Raw genomic sequence first — 15,998 nt, 5'->3', positions numbered from 1 at the left:
GGTGTGAAGGTTTAAAATGCAGCTAAAATGTCCTGAACCTCTTCCCAGTGACAGAATTGGTCCAGAGATAAAAACACATTTACCACAGTCTTTTATAGAAGATAACAAGCTCATAAAGTCCTTTTTTAGCAGTTCTTTGTTCTGATTTCAGATATCATTACATCTCACATCTTCTTCACTGAGTCATATTTCTTTAGAAGACTGGGGAGCTGCTGTGTAATGTCAGAGACTCCAGAGATAGAGTGAACTACGGCTGTATGGTGCTTAACGTTTCCAACAATTGAGTCACCTACTATGAGCGTGGATGGAAGAGGGTTGTGGGTTGGTCAAGGCAGAGGTGGGGATAGACAATGGGTTCGTGGCTCGGTAACCAGTGGTGGGAGACAAGGGGTCAGCACAGCAAAATCCCGGGGTGGGGAGCGGCGGTCAGGAGCTGTGAGGGAGCTCGGCATGGTGGCCGTGTAGAGGTGGAGGTGTAGATGGCCTGGGGAGGTAGGCAGCAGTTCTTGTCCAGCTGAGAGGTGGAGTGGCGGGTCTGCTGTACATAGGGGTTCCAGGATGGAGCAGGGGTAAAGTTTATGGCTGGAAAGCTCACTTGGATGTTCTGCACTAATGACTGTTTGTCAGCAGGAGTGGTGTCTTCCAGCTCTTCCAACACAGAGAATCTGTTGCTCAGGTGGAGCTTTTGTGGAATCGGGTGGTGGCCAGAGCGCCTACAACCACACAAACCCCCACCTGTAATGGACCATGGCTCGATGGCCATCACATCCAGATGAAGAGCTGAAGGGAGGCATGGCCCCAAAACAGCTTGTAGGTTAAAATAAAATAAGCAGCCCGTAGTCCGTAGTTTAGGGTAGTCAATGCAGGGAGCTCTGACGGATAAAAATGTACCTAAACCAAAACAAAGCCTAAAAAGGTAAAAACACAGCTGTATTTCCCAGTTGGGCTAAAAACAAAACAGCTCAGCAGTGGTGTCTGATGCTCTACTCGACTTCAAGCTGACAGGAAGGCTACAATAACTTGAATAGCCACTTTTTAAAACATTAGAAAGTCTTCTCTGAGCACACAGCACAGTGAACCTTGAGGCAGATGGGCTACAACAGCAGAAGACCACATTAAGTCCCACTCCTGTCAGTCAAGAACAAGAATGTGGGCAGAGACTCATTGAAACAGGGCTGGAAAAACATCACTTGGTCTGATGAATCTGAATCTCAATGTGAGGTTACAACTACTTCTACACAGCTGAGCTGTTGTTGCTCCTAGATGTTTCACAATAAAATGGTGCAGCACCAGCAGGACAAACTAACTTGTTTGGAACCCTGGCATCCTACAGTGGCACACTGAAAGTCACTGAACTCTTTAGTACAACCCATTCTACTGTCAGTGTTTGTATGTGGAGATTGCCTGTCTGTATGCTTGATTTTGCATATGGTTGAAACAGCCAAACACACTAATTAGAAGGGATGTCCATGTAGTGTAAAAACGTTATTATTATTTCAGACCAAAATCTGTGAGACTGTTTTTACCTATATACATAACAGCAGCAAACACCCAGCACTGTCCATATTTGACTGGACAGCATGCATTTTTAGACCATTGCCGTAAGATGTCCACGCTGCTGCTCCATGACACTGGGTTGACTCCTCCACTGTACGAGTTCTCCCATCTTCCCTCTAACACACCATTGTCATAATCATTCATATTTATCTGTAGGGTGGATGTGAGAAACAAGAAGGTAACAGCAGAAGCAGAAGGCATTAGCCATAATATAGAGGATATAACTCTCTCACTCACACAGGCTGTTAATGCAAAGTGACATACATATAAAAACCAACACCTCAGAGCAAGATGGTGCAAACTTCACTGAAACTATAAATGACTGAAACAACACACTCTGCACTGTCTCTGTATTAAGTCTCCACAGAACTGAATCAAGGTAAATATCTGATCTTGAATTTGCCTTGCCTTGATCTTGCTTGTTTTATTGGCCTTTAATTCAGCATTGGGAAATCAACTGCATTATTCACTGTGCCATCATTTTAAACTCTTTCACATGTCTACACCTTTCAAATTCAGCATCTACCTTGATTCAGCGGTGTTGTCCACCATCAAATGAGCATTTTTTCAATCACAGTTTGTTGCCTGATTTTTGACCATATCTGAATTTCAGATTCAGTAGCCATGGGAAACACAGACTACTTCTGCATAAAAAAAAAAGATACAGTTATTTACCCTTGGCTGTTCTGACTTGTGACTGGGCAATCGTTTTCAAGCCTTTAGATCTACTAGAAAATGTATGCGTCTGTGTATGTACAAAAAGTTTACTTTTTGGTTTGATAATGGCCATTAACTGCCAAATTTGTGTCTTGACATTTTTATTCAGTTCGCGGATTTGTTTTCATTGGTTTTAGATAGGGATGTATCAATACCAGTACTGGTATCAGGTATGCCCAATACTGTGTCCCTTTATTTGTACTTATAAAAATTCATGATACCAACATTTCGAAACCAGCTGATACCATGTCATGTAAACCACATGCTGCTGTACAAATTAACAAACACAGTGAACTACGGTCTGTTTCACACAGCTATATTTTAACTGACATTCTGGTGTATTCTGGCCAAAAATATACTGTGTGATTTTAGCCTGTTTTTAAACACACACAAACACAAAGACGCGGAAACACAGAGGCCAGCTAGACAGAGGCGAAAAAGTTTGCTATCTAAGTCCGTACAAACTTTACTCTTTGAATAGATAGAATCAAGGCTGTAATCACAATATATACTGATTGAGGGAGGCACATCTCGTCCAATATTCAGATATGTTTCGAATAAAAATATTACACTCTCTAGCTTTGCGTAATATTAGGATCCATCAGTGTTCCCATCAGTTGTTGATGGGACATTTATTATTGTAACACCGCACCACCACTTCACTTTAGCAAAGTCTTTATAATGTCTCTGACTTGCATATGAAAATGTAACGTCAGCAGCAACATGTCATTTTGCGTTGGAACTGTAATTGCGGAAATAAATAATATGTCAGAAATTGTATGAAGTGGAAACAAACATTTTTGGTGAAAACAGGCTGATTTGTGAGTGCTAAGCAATCAACCATCGCTAATGTTAGCTTTCATAGCTAAGTTACCTGGAAAACTAATCAGCCACATTCATGCAGCGACCAACAATGGTCACGGGCATATTCAACTAACATTAATGTGTTTACATAATATTTGTTAGAAATCACACACAAAGTCTCAGTAAAGTGTCAATCATTGTAGCGAGGCATGTGTAGCATGTAGACAGCAGTAGCTTTCATTTATTACATATTTGTATAGTATCCCGTGTAGCTGTACTTGCTTATGATAAATAGCATTATTAGAGTTAGATTAAAGTGCAAATGAGTCATCATGAGCGGACTGACAGTGACATTTACAGGTTTTTTGGGCAGCCTCAGAAAAAAAGAAAAGTAAGTTGAGAGCAGTAGGAAAATAAGTACTAGTCAGATGTATACTATATATACAGTAGTATGAGAGATGAGCCAGTGTTTCTTGATATAATTACTGCCAGTCAGATCAGAAATGGTCATACCATTACTAAACATCGTGGCAAGTAGTTGTTTACTGAAAATATTTCTTTCATGTTCACTCATGTTCAGAGTATGAGGATGCTGACAGTGTAGGGAGAGAAGGTGACATAGAGGTGAATGAGAAAAGGAGCAAATATGTATGGTTAGGACTAAATAATGACATCACAACAGGCTAATCCTGATGTTAACTTAAAAGATTTAAATGTAAGATATTTGGTTAAGCATGGCTTCTCATGCGTATGTCAGATAATACAAGGGAGGTAATTAATAAAACAATTATATACATAAATAAAAAGAAATGAGAGGAAAAGAGATAATTGGAAACTTGGGAAATGAGAATAGATGACTGGAGAGGAGACATTAGGACCAGAGGTGAGGAAAAAGACATGGAGAGCAGAGAAGAGATGAATGGAGAGAAGGAACGAGGAGAGTCCTAGAGAGGAGAGGAAATTGTTGAAGAGAAGGTGGAGAGACCTGGGGAGGAGATGAGAAGACAGAAGACATAACTTGTAAGGAGATTAGAATATAGGACCAGAGGAGAGGAGGAGAGAGGGCTGGAGAGGATAAGATAGGTTGAGAAGAGAAAATGAAAAGAGAGCAGAGCAGAGCAGATGTCCCTGCTTCCCACTCAAGTGTACTCGTAAGTAAATAAAAACAAAAATTTCCTCAACCTGGGTTACAATATCTGGACTCATCATCATATAACAATACATAGATTTCTGTTTATATGATTATGGTTATGGTTGTACTTTATTGATCTATTATCTCTGCCATTACAACATAGTATAAAAAAGTTAATCAAACGTGTTAGTGTATTTTTAAATATTTCAGAATGGTAGGAAGTGAGTTTTTAAAATTTTACATTTTTGTACAGTGTGATTATATTAATTATACACTTTTGACACAATTGTTTGTTCAAACATACAGTGAGAGTCACCAAAGACTAGGATTTCTAAAATCACACAGTGCATGTCTGGCTCCAGAGGACATTCAACTACTTACTTGCAGCTGTACAGAAGCGCTTTTCTGACAAAGCTCGCTGTTTTCCACTGCAACACTACTCAATCCAGTGTAACTAATGCAACATACTTACCTGATGCACTTTATTTAAAATCAGCTTAGTTTTAATGTTTTAACTGTTGAGGTACATTGCACTCATTTACACTAAAAGCTACTTAATTCTAAGTAGGTTACTCAGTATGGTAACGGACTTGGTATCAACGAGTACTAAAAATATGTTTTCGTACTTGGTCTGAAAAAAATGGTATTGATGCATCCCTAGTTTTATTTTATTGTGTTTTGTGGTGTGGCATGTGTGAGACTTGATGCCTATTCTCTATATTCACTGTTGCTTCTGTACCATGTCTGGAACACACTGCTGCGCTGTTTAATCAACCTGTGTGAACAAACCTCATAACATGGGCCCAGAAATGAGATGCAAGACATTCAGTGTTGCTCAAGACACACAGAGGTGAGGATGGCTTTAATATTTATACATAGTATGTTATATTATGATTTTACATACTATTCTTAATATACGTGTTAACCCTTGTATAGGCATTGTTGTGGTGACAGTGAGAACTTTGGCACATACCATGGCACTCACCACCCGGCCAACATAGATGGGATTGCAGTGTGCAGAAAAATCTTCCATCGCATTTCTTAAACATTTTGGGTTCACATCCAGGAGTTTCAGGCAAATGTCAGTAATGTCATCTTCGAACTAATGAAAAACAAGTAAAATTTACACATTAAGTAATACTTTATACTACCTTTATATTGAGCAGTCTTAATGCTTAATGCTCTAATAGCTTAATTAAAAAATAGTTTTGCTCAGTAAATGAGTTATTTCTACCATGATTAATGAACTAGAAAAAATGCTCTTGCCATTTGTTTTATAGTGTAGACCCTTACACATTATGTACATTATCACATGTCACGTGCTGACTGCACCCTTTCCTCCCATGTCTCCTTCCTTTCCCACCAATGCTGTGGTCTTTACTACTTTGTTACGCATCCTTTCCCATGTGTTTCTAGTCTTATCTTTGCTATAAGTAGCGCTCATGTTTCTCTCCCTCCTTGGCCTGGTCTTGTTTTGCTATGCTGTGTCACTTTCAGAGTATGTTACTCTGCTTCACTACATTTCATGCTATCTCATGTGCTTCCTTCTGTTTGTTTTATGTTTAGTGTTTTGCTTCATTTACATCCTGCTTCAATTTCTCTGTTTTGTGAAAACATGATGGCTTATGCATATGCATATATCTATTTCCAGAAGAAGTAGAAGGCTTTTGACAGGGGAGATTCTAGGATCAGAGCTTTAGGATCTGTGCTGATACGCATACAGACAGTACTAGTCTAGCACCTTGGCTTTAATATAAACATATAGGCCTACAAATGGCACAACAGCAAGCTTCTCTCACTTGAATTCAAACAGTGGACGGTCTTTGATTGTCAACCTGCAACATTAGCTTGCTAGATAAAAAAAACATCAGATAGCTAACAAGAACAACATAAAGAGTGATCTGTGATTCAGTGCAGCAAAAATGAGGACTGCTGCTAATGATTGTAATGTGTTGGTGCTGAGTGACTGGTGGTGCTGTAACTGGCTCTAGTTCGTGCGTGTGTGTGTGTGTGTGTGTGTGTATGTGAGCACACAACTACTGCACAGCTTCGGGGAGAGTGGGGCAGGGGAAGTGTAGGAGAGAGAAAGTGGGTCATAACATTTGCTTATCAGAGACAGAAACTCTTTTTTTTAGGGGTGCTACAAAGGGTCTAGAAACGCCTATGGCTTTTAATATGCCATTTTTCTTTTTGCGAAAACTGCAACATTGAAGGAACATCTGATAATAGCACTACTTTTCAGCTGTTTAGCCAGTTAAATTTCCAGTCTTATGACACTTTGATGAACACGAATCTAAGTGCTGCAAAATATATCCGAAGTATTCATTAATCACAGTTTTATGTAAAGAAAACCTTTGGAGTTTTTTACTTTCTTAAATGTAAACTAACGGAGTGAAAATCAAATATTATATAAATGTGCTAAATGAGCTTACCTGTCCAAAGTCCCAGGCCATTGTCTGAATACAGTTCCAGCTCCCTCTATAAAGCAGACCCTGTTCACTCATTACATACTCCTGTCTTTCTTCGTCCTTAGGCAGGTACACCCAGTCATCTAGCACAGAGATTTAAAACACACATTCAGACTGCAGAGGGCAAAGTGACTTAGGTAGGGGAAATTGGGGGAACTGCCCCACTTCAGAACACCACTTGTTTAATGTGAAGTTAACCCCTTAAAATTGCCGGTTTATTACATACTAAAGCTTATTCTTCAGCAACTACAGGGACTTCAATGCAAACTGTCTGAGATAGTCATAGCTTATAGAAGTGTGTAATAAATCTTTGGGCGCGCTGGTGGGCCCTGGCCTTTTAAAGGGTTAAACTATATCTGTGCACAGGATGATGATACATAAACCTACACACATATAGGGGAAATAAGCTGAACAGTAGACAGTTTTGCTTTTATAGCAAAAAAAAAAAGAAAATCTTTAAAATATGCCTTTTGCCCAACTATCAGGCCCCTTTGGTGAAACTATCATTTCAGTATTACAGAATGTATCATTTATATGTCAAATCACTTCTAGTGAATTCTTGAATTTTACAGAAATTGTTATTAATCCACTTCTAGTCCAAAACAAATGGCAGTAAAATAGAATGTCATTTTTTCATGAATTAAACAGTTCTTGTAAGTATATTAATTACAGATTAATATCACTTAACTCTATTATTATTATTATTATTATTATTATTTCTAATGTAAATGACTGTTGCACATGACTGAACAGTAAAGATGTAACTTTGAGCTGCAAGACTCACATACAAATTCATCTCCATGGAAGACAGCGAAAAATTCTACCTAAAAAAAGCTACTTAGTGAAACTCCAGTGAACGATTTTGTGTCTTGGGGAGGTCCCAAAGGTCTAACTATACATTTTTACTCCAGAAGAAAACATTTTTGTCCTGCTCAATACCAAATGTACTTTTCTCTCCACAGTCGCAATAAATCACACTATAGCTTTTCAGGAAATGTTGTAAAGACTAGATTGGGCCCCATCATTTAATCGTGAGAGAATCATGAGGGGACATATTATCCAGAGGGGCTTCTTTTCCTATGTTTCCCTATATTAGTTGTAAACCAGTGGACTTAGCAACATACTGTAGGTACATACCACACTCCTACAGGTATGTACTAAATAAAAGCAGAAATCTGATTAATAATAAATTCCTTTCAATTACCTTCACACCAGGGATTGAACAGAACAATCAGTGTTCCTATTGGGAATAATGAAGTGCTGGTAGGTCCAGTCTTCACAGAAAGTGTGTAGAGTCCAATGCTGGCATTGGATGGAGAGCAGACAGACACCATAAAGCTTGTGCTCAACCGCACGCTCCATGGCTTGCCAATGCCAGAACACACATGAAGGCCGAATGACGACCGTGTGCCCTTCTCTTCCGGCCCTTAAATATGACAGATTACAAACTGAAGACACATCCAGTAACAACATAAATAACAAGGAAAATGCTTCCAGGTTAGTGGTACTCCAAGGCTTGTATTCATAAAGCTTCTAAGAGTAGCCGTGCTGATCTAGGATCAGATGCCCATCTTATAGACCAAGGTAGTTGTGTCGCCATTTTGTAGTCGGCGCCGTACTCTTATGCCCATATTAGGAACTCCAGGTCTAAGCTCCATTTCTCTATGGCCAAAATGAATAGGGTTTTCAAATAATCGCCTCTATTGCACCCTGTGTTAAATAAAAATGTTCAGAACCCGATACATTTTGTCCTATGAACATTCTTCTCTCGAATACCATTGGGTCCTCTGAATTATAAGGTCGTTATAGAGTTGAAATATGAATATTGCTACATGTAAGATAAAGCTACTGCGCACTGAATTCACGTCATTAGACTGGCAGCCTCCTCAAGCAGGTTTTGGCAGTGTACATTTCCATTTACAGACTGAGGGATGAAAAGAAGTCAGAACAAAATAAGCAGGTTTCCCTAGTGTTCTCTGTCCTTCATCTGATGCTCACTGAAACACGATAGATCTTTCCTTTTAGCTTGCTTTGAAAAAAATCTACAAACGTACCTGCACTCAGGCTAATCCAGTACATACTCATCTTAACATCACTGCTGACCCCCTGATAAACTGACATAGGCTATCCTAATTATTATTTTAATGCTGGTAACATTTTCCTGAGGACATTTTTTCAGGACATTCGCCAGCTTTTTGTTCAACTATAACGTGGCTGCTGCACCATTTAAGGTGGAACGGGAAAATCTGAACAAGCAGCTGGCGAAAAAGAAGCTGACTTCAGCTTCATGTTGAAAGGCATGATATGAGAGGGTTTCACTATTTACACTTAACAGCTGAGTAACAATTTTTTTGCTGTTTCACTGAAATAACAGGTCAGTATTTTGCCTTGTTTGTGATAGCTAGTCACAGCTGCTGCACCATTTAAAGTGGAACGGGAACATTCAAACAAGAAGCTGTGAAAAAAGGAGCTAAATTCAGCCTCGTAGTTTTAGCACGGGTAGTATTTTTTGATAAGGAGTTTTAGCCTATCAAAATATCCCACCCAGAGGTTTTATTTACAGGTATACCTGTAATTATGCACTACGGTAGAACATTTTGATAAGGTAGTACAACTCATCAGAGCAGTGGCACTGCCCGCCTTAGTTTCGTGTAGCTTAGTGACATCAAATTCATGTGCAGTAGCTTTAGCTCGCATGTAGCAATATTGATATTATAGCTCTTTACGACCTCGTAATTCGGACGATCTGGTGGTGTTCGGGTGAACAATATACAAAGGACAAAACGTATTGGGTTCTGAACATTTTTATTTAACACAGGGTGCGATAGAGGCAATTTTTCAAAAACCCTATTCATTCTGGCCATAGAGAAATGGAGCTTGGACCCAGAGTTCCTAATATGGGCATAACGAGGACTACAGAATGAGGCACGACTATAGTGGCCTATAGGGCTTGGGTATCAACGTCTTGTCGCACTACTTTATGGGATTGTTCAAACGGTGCTGTATTATTGTGTTTTCTTAGGCTTCTCATGTTAAAAAGTGAATCTAATAAAAGATTCTATAGAGATGCCAAACAACAGCCTATAGATAAAATTAGTCTAGGATGTATACAAACCTCCATAGAAAGAATGGAGTAATCTGCATATACTAACATTACCAACTCTTTCAGACTTTTTTCCTAGTAAGTGCCTGTTCTTCTGAGTAATTCAGAATTTTCAAGTCACTCAAAGCCCACGTACAGTTTACAAGTAGCTGCTGGCAGATTTAGCCATAGAGCAGGGGTGTCCAAACTTTTTTCAAAGAGGGTCAGATTGTACTGTGTTAAAATACCTGAGGGCCAACATATTATTCACAAGCATAGAATCTGAGCTTTCTGTGAGCTACTGTGTTTCCTATGACTGTATATGAGATGCATGAGGCTTCTTTTATTGTTGGATTGCTCATTCAGAACAGTTTGGATCAATAAGCACTTATAATAAATGATTGTTATTGTGAAAAAAATTGTTTAAGAGTAACAATACATCATGTTTAAGGTATTAATCGTATTCCTATTGAAATGATATTTATTTGTTGAAAAATACAATTTGTGAGAAACTAAACAAAAATCTATACATATTTGGTTTTGTTAGGTAATGGTTTTTACACATCAAACAAACGCAGTGTAGCCACGTTTTTGTTCGACCTTAAAGGGTTAATATTTACTGAACTGCTGAATATGCTCTGATAAGAAGTTATCCATCTCACCAAAATCGTCGGTTTTCAGCGTTTAGTTGGAGCTTTATGTCTGTAGTCGACTAAATGTCATTCACTAAATGAAGCTGCAGGTCTGGTCAGCTGGTCATCAGGTGGAAGGGAGAACTGCAACGTACTTAACTTAGTTATTGGCAGATTTCACTCAGTTATTCATATTTCATTCAGCCCCTGGCATATTCCATTGTAGCATTTTAGCAAACACTGCTTGCTATGCTGAGCTATATTAGATCACACGTGGCTTGAAAGGACAGTCGATCTAAAGTCTTTAAGAGAAACAGACAAAAGCTACTTGTCTGTTAACGTTACTAGCCTAGTCACAGCATACCTTTTAGCTGGAAAATAACAAGCATATGAAGAGATAGTTAGCTGACACCACACATAATGAATCTACTAAATTGTTTTTAAGGTTTTATTCCACTAAATCTATAAGATTGGAAAATAAAATTCATCTGATGTTCTCACTGTGATGCTTCCTATGTGCTAGAGCTAGAGTTGCATCCAAATAGTTAAAAAAAAAACTTTTTTTTTTAATATTTGCTTTCTTTAATTTTGCTCTGATCTTTAATCTGTTTGTCATGTAGATCCAGATGCTAGTGAGCTCTGCTAATGTATTTAGTGAGTCCATGGGATACATATCAGCCAAAATCAAGTAAAACCAGTAGAAAAGGAAGACTTATTTCAGAATTCAGAACCAGCTTAGAACAACTAACCATGCCACAATAGCGGATTAGCCGTAAGACACTTAAGCAATAGAACACTCGAGATCATGTGTTATGGTGAAATAACATCACAGCTGTGATTTATCCGCGATAACACACAAACTTGCTTTTATACAACAGTTAAATAAATAAAGAAATAAATAAATAAATTGGCCGTGAACGTGGCATTTAATATGTTTTAATGTTAGCAGTTCCTTCCGCCAAATTATAGTTCCTTAACAAGCAGCTTGTTGCTACGTCAGAGTAACGAACTCTGCTGCACAGTATGCTGTAAGCCTCGCCTTTAAAGTACGGGCTAAGCTGCAATATCAAGTTTAGCTCAGTGTTGTCATATTTTGCTAGATCAATATTAATGTTGTTTTGTTCCAGTCAGTCTGTAAAGCATCTTACAGCCTATTTTGTTTGGCGAGTGGTATTCGGTTCATTTCTGGCTAATTCCAGGTTGTTTAGGTGTTCTTTTGTCACAGCTGCCGACTGAAAAGCTTGCTCAGTGGTAATGACAGTTTCAGAATTTAGTGTAGTCTCATCTTCAGAGCCTGACCAAATCGGCTGTAGGCCAAGTGTAATCTTAAAAGTATCCATTTTCTGTTTGTGCGCAAAGTAGGAAATAAAAACGTTCAAATGGCTTGAGCATCTCCCACAGCTGTCAAAGTTGTTGCTTAGCAAATTTAGAATGTTTCTCAACCAATCAGCTCGCTTGGCCGGACCTAACTGTTGTATAATGCATCATGACATCACATTCTTAAGCTTTATTTATGATAATGTTACTGTCAGGAGCAGATCCTAGGTTAGCACTCGTATTCTGAAATACTTTGTAAATACAACCTTGGACCAGGATTGAGACCCACTGTCTTAGAAAAAAGTAATTCAACGAAGTGTCTTGGTGAACTCACAGTATTTTCTAACCAGGAATTTATAGAACAAGACTTGTTTTTAATTCATCAAAGGCCCTAATCAATGCAAATGCAAAATCTTGTGAATGAACATTTCAAAATAAAGTACCACACCTGTCTGCACAGTAAGTTGAAAGAATTCCTGCTGTGGTTGGAAGTGTTGTTTGACTTGGAATGTCAGCTGAAAGGGCTTCCCCCTACGCAGTCTATTCACGGCAATGTCATCAGTGTGGTGCTCTTTGTTGTTTTTCTCACAGTGGAGCTGCACCTTGTCTGCACCATTTGTGAGTGGAGCAAGGTGTGACAGACATTTTTAAGAGACAGATTTAAAGGAATTGAATAATTATTTAATTAATAATTTAATGATTAAATTAATAATTAATTTAAAAATGAATATTAATACTTTTCCCAAAAAATAATGTTTAAATAAAGCAATTTACAGACAATATGGTCTCAAAAGACATCCCTATTTGAGAATATGTTAAAAAAAACAGGATATACTTCTGTAGTAGATGTTTACTTACTTAGAAGCTTGTAAATGGACAAGCCAGACATTTTTAGCAGTTGAAACCTCCACTCAAGAGCTTAATGTGCTTTGGTGGAGGATTAGAGGTGGAGGTTGCTTTTAAATGTTGGCCCTGCCCTTCTGACCCATCAGAAAACGAGTATGAACATGCCCTTTATCAGCAAATGATTATCTCTTTATTTATCTGTATCTTCAAGTTTTAGGTGTGGTCTCATATTACAATTCCATATGGTGCATGCGTGAAAAGATTCACATGGAATAAGTCTCAGGAATTATAGGTGTGAACATGCACTTTCAACCTACAGGGATCTTTTTAATTTTTCAGTCATTCAGTGGAACCACAATATAGTGACAGCTGACTAGATGAATTTTTTTACAGGAGAAAGCTGAAGACAAGTTCAAACCACACAAGGAAATGTTTTTTAACATTCAGTGAATGTTGAGCCATCACTCTGACCAAATGTTAACTCAAATTAAGCTTCAGTATCAATTTAGGAATGGTGTTCTTCATCATGGGCAGCACGGTGGTGCAGTAAGTAGTGCTGTTTCTCACAGCAAGAAAGGCCTGGGTTTGATTCCCAGCCAGGCAACCAGGGCCATCTCTCTTTGTGAAGTTTGTATGTTCTCCCTGTGTCTGCACGGGTTTCCTCCCATAGTCTAAAGACATGCAGTCAGGCCAATTAGACGTGTGGGTGTGAGTGGGGATGTATATATCTGTGTGTCTGCCCTATGATGGACTGGTGACCTGTCCAGGGTGTTTCCTGCCTTTCACCCAATGACTGCTGAGATTGGCTTCAGCTTCCCCCACGACCCAGAAGGATAAGCAGCTTAGAAAATGTGTGTGTTTGAATTTAATCATTACAATTTACACAATATAAACATATTCATTCAGATTTATTTGAAATACACCATTATAGAGAACCTTGTTGGATCAGAATTGTTCACAACAGCGGTGAACCAGGCGGTTATCTTCACAGTCCTGACAAATGTGTCTTTTGGGAATCTGGTTGGTATAGTCTTAGGAAGCCTTGAGTCACTTATTTCTTTAGTTCTGCCATGTAGATCTGACTGCAAGCCCCCCGACGCCAAGTATGTAGCTTTGAGTCAAAGCACTGATGGGGGAACAGGTCAGTCTCATGCAAGTGGCGTTTCAGACTGACACTAGCTGCTCGCTCCTGCCACTGTAAGTAGAAGATCTGCTGCGTGCTCCTCCTCTGCTCGAAAAGACAAGCGACATCCAAAGCTGTGTGGCCATCACAGTCCGACAGGTTTAAGTGAGCTCCGGCTGCATACAGTTCCTGCAGACAGTGCAAGTGACCCTTGGCTGCAGCAGCATGAAAAGGACGTCTCCCTGTCAGAGTGCGGCCATTAACATCAGCTCCTGACATGGGGTGGGGTTGACGGGGTGTGGAGGAAATAGTAAAATTAATCCTTAGTAGTCACAGTCATCTTGGCAATAACAAAACCACTATATGTGAAACACTGAATAAAATCATTTTGCTCAGTTTTTAATAGCAATTTTTAAATGTGGCACTTCTTGTGTATTTTGTCTGTGTCAGAATATCATGATACATATCATGTGAAAACGTCACCCCTAGTAATTGGTATTAATAAGACCACTCACCTTTCTGTATGAGGAAACGGACTGCAGCCAGATGTCCACGATGTGCACTGATAAAGAGTGCTGAGAAGAGACAGTGAAAGAGCCAAGGTTTGAGAGAACCAGGCTTAAACACTGCACTCTTCAACTGTGAAAAAGGTACAGAAGTTGTTCATTTAAATCAGATGTAAATGTTAAAACTTAGACTAAATATAAATATTTTTGCCATATTCTTTTGTGACAACAATGCTGAAAAAAGCACAGACCAGCATGCACTTTGCTGGTGTAAGATGGTCTACCCTCCCGTGCAAAAAAATGGTCCAAAATGGCAAAATATTAATCTTTCAAAGGTCTTAATAGAAAATTAATAGTCCATAAATTAAACAAATGAAGTCTGTAAATTAAACAAACAAAAATATCTTAATATGGGACAGCTTTTCCCTTTTCATTTCTTTAAATGTTGAAGTCTTGTGGGTAAATTTGTAAACAGCCTTTCGCAGAAAGTAGAGTCAATATTGTTCAACTCAGCACTGATGGCTTCAATAAATGGCTTCAAACAATAAAACACTGCCAAGTTAGTTTAGTTTGTGTTTATTGTGAGACCAGATGTTTTCTATAGGGTTTAATTCTGGACTCTGACCAGGTCAAAACCATTAGTAAAAAAACATTGTATTTAAACCATCAGTACTGATATATGCTGTTTAATGTTGGTAGTTTAGCTGTCACCTAGCATGGTCAACATCCAAAACACAACATATGCTGGTTTTGTTTGTGACCAGGCATGCTGGTCTGTGCTGTTTTTTCTAGCAGGGAAACTCCTCACATCATTCACAGCAATATAATAAAAACTCGAGGAATGAGCCTAGAATTAGACTTCAGCTCACTCTTTGTAAATCTCCAGATACAGCTGCTTTCACCAGTTCTGGCCAGCTGTTGTAGGGCCAGACAGCCAAAAAAAGCGTGGCGCCAGGCATTATGTAATTAAATCTGATAGTTGTTTCATTCATTAAATCACCTTACAGAAAGAGAGAGAGAGAAGTGTTTAAAATGAATAAGTTGATAGCAAACCCATACATGTAGAAAAACTCACACAGTCGTGAAGTATTCGCGACAAATACATTTATCGAGAAAAAGTGCTTAATCGCGCACATCAAATCAAGAACTAGGATTAGTGAGTTGCCAAGGTAACAATATTTCTTATTTTCTGCACCCATTGCCTGAATAAAACTGTAGCTACCTTGGTCCAAGTAACTAAGCCTCTGAAAATCGGTGGGAATTCCAGCGATGAGCTCAATTTTTGTTTTTAATTCGTTCATCGTCATGCTCCTGCAGCAGTTTCGGACGGTGAATATCTCTCCCGTGTCACTCAGCCTTATGTCCAGTTTAAATTGGACTCTTCCGGATTTATGCCAAGATAGCGGCTTCAATAACGACATTGGTCTTAAAATGGCTTAAGAAGAAAATCTCGTTGACATGGGTAAGTCTTCAACCTTGTTTCTCTGTTTTGCATGCACCACTGAGGCTGAATGGAGCTTAGCCCTCCTTGGTAACAGTTTCTACAGAACGTGAGTGAACACTGACAACACAACACTGACAAAAGGACAAAGGGACACTGACAAAGGGAGTTATAAATGTAAACAGAGCTGTCCTGTTTTCCATTTAAAGCCCGTTTTTCAGACACTACAAATGAATAGGATTTTTTTTTAAATGGTTGTAGTAATTAATCTTTTCTAGTTGAATATAAATATTCATACAAGTATTTTTTGTATTTGAAGTTTTCATAAAATGACATATAGATAAGCAAACGAGATGTGTATTTAAATAGGCAT

The 15,998-nt window shown here is 38.7% G+C and overlaps 1 protein-coding gene across 1 annotated transcript in view; it reads right to left on the bottom strand.

Annotated features, from left to right (window-relative positions):
* Positions 1–15,491, bottom strand: part of tgm8 (transglutaminase 8) — a 31,741-nt gene extending 16,250 nt beyond the window's left edge. Inside the window, 8 exon segments of the mRNA XM_036569693.1 lie at positions 1,535–1,707; positions 5,184–5,312; positions 6,643–6,761; positions 7,883–8,104; positions 8,455–8,463; positions 12,158–12,316; positions 14,194–14,253; positions 15,407–15,491. Coding sequence (XP_036425586.1) covers positions 1,535–1,707; positions 5,184–5,312; positions 6,643–6,761; positions 7,883–8,104; positions 8,455–8,463; positions 12,158–12,316; positions 14,194–14,253; positions 15,407–15,491 — 956 coding nt within the window.
* Between the last annotated feature and the right edge of the window lie 507 nt (positions 15,492–15,998).

The sequence above is a fragment of the Colossoma macropomum genome, unplaced genomic scaffold, assembly GCF_904425465.1.
Source record: "Colossoma macropomum unplaced genomic scaffold, Colossoma_macropomum, whole genome shotgun sequence".
Lineage (NCBI taxonomy): Eukaryota > Metazoa > Chordata > Actinopteri > Characiformes > Serrasalmidae > Colossoma > Colossoma macropomum.
This window is presented reverse-complemented; position numbering and strand designations above follow the sequence as displayed.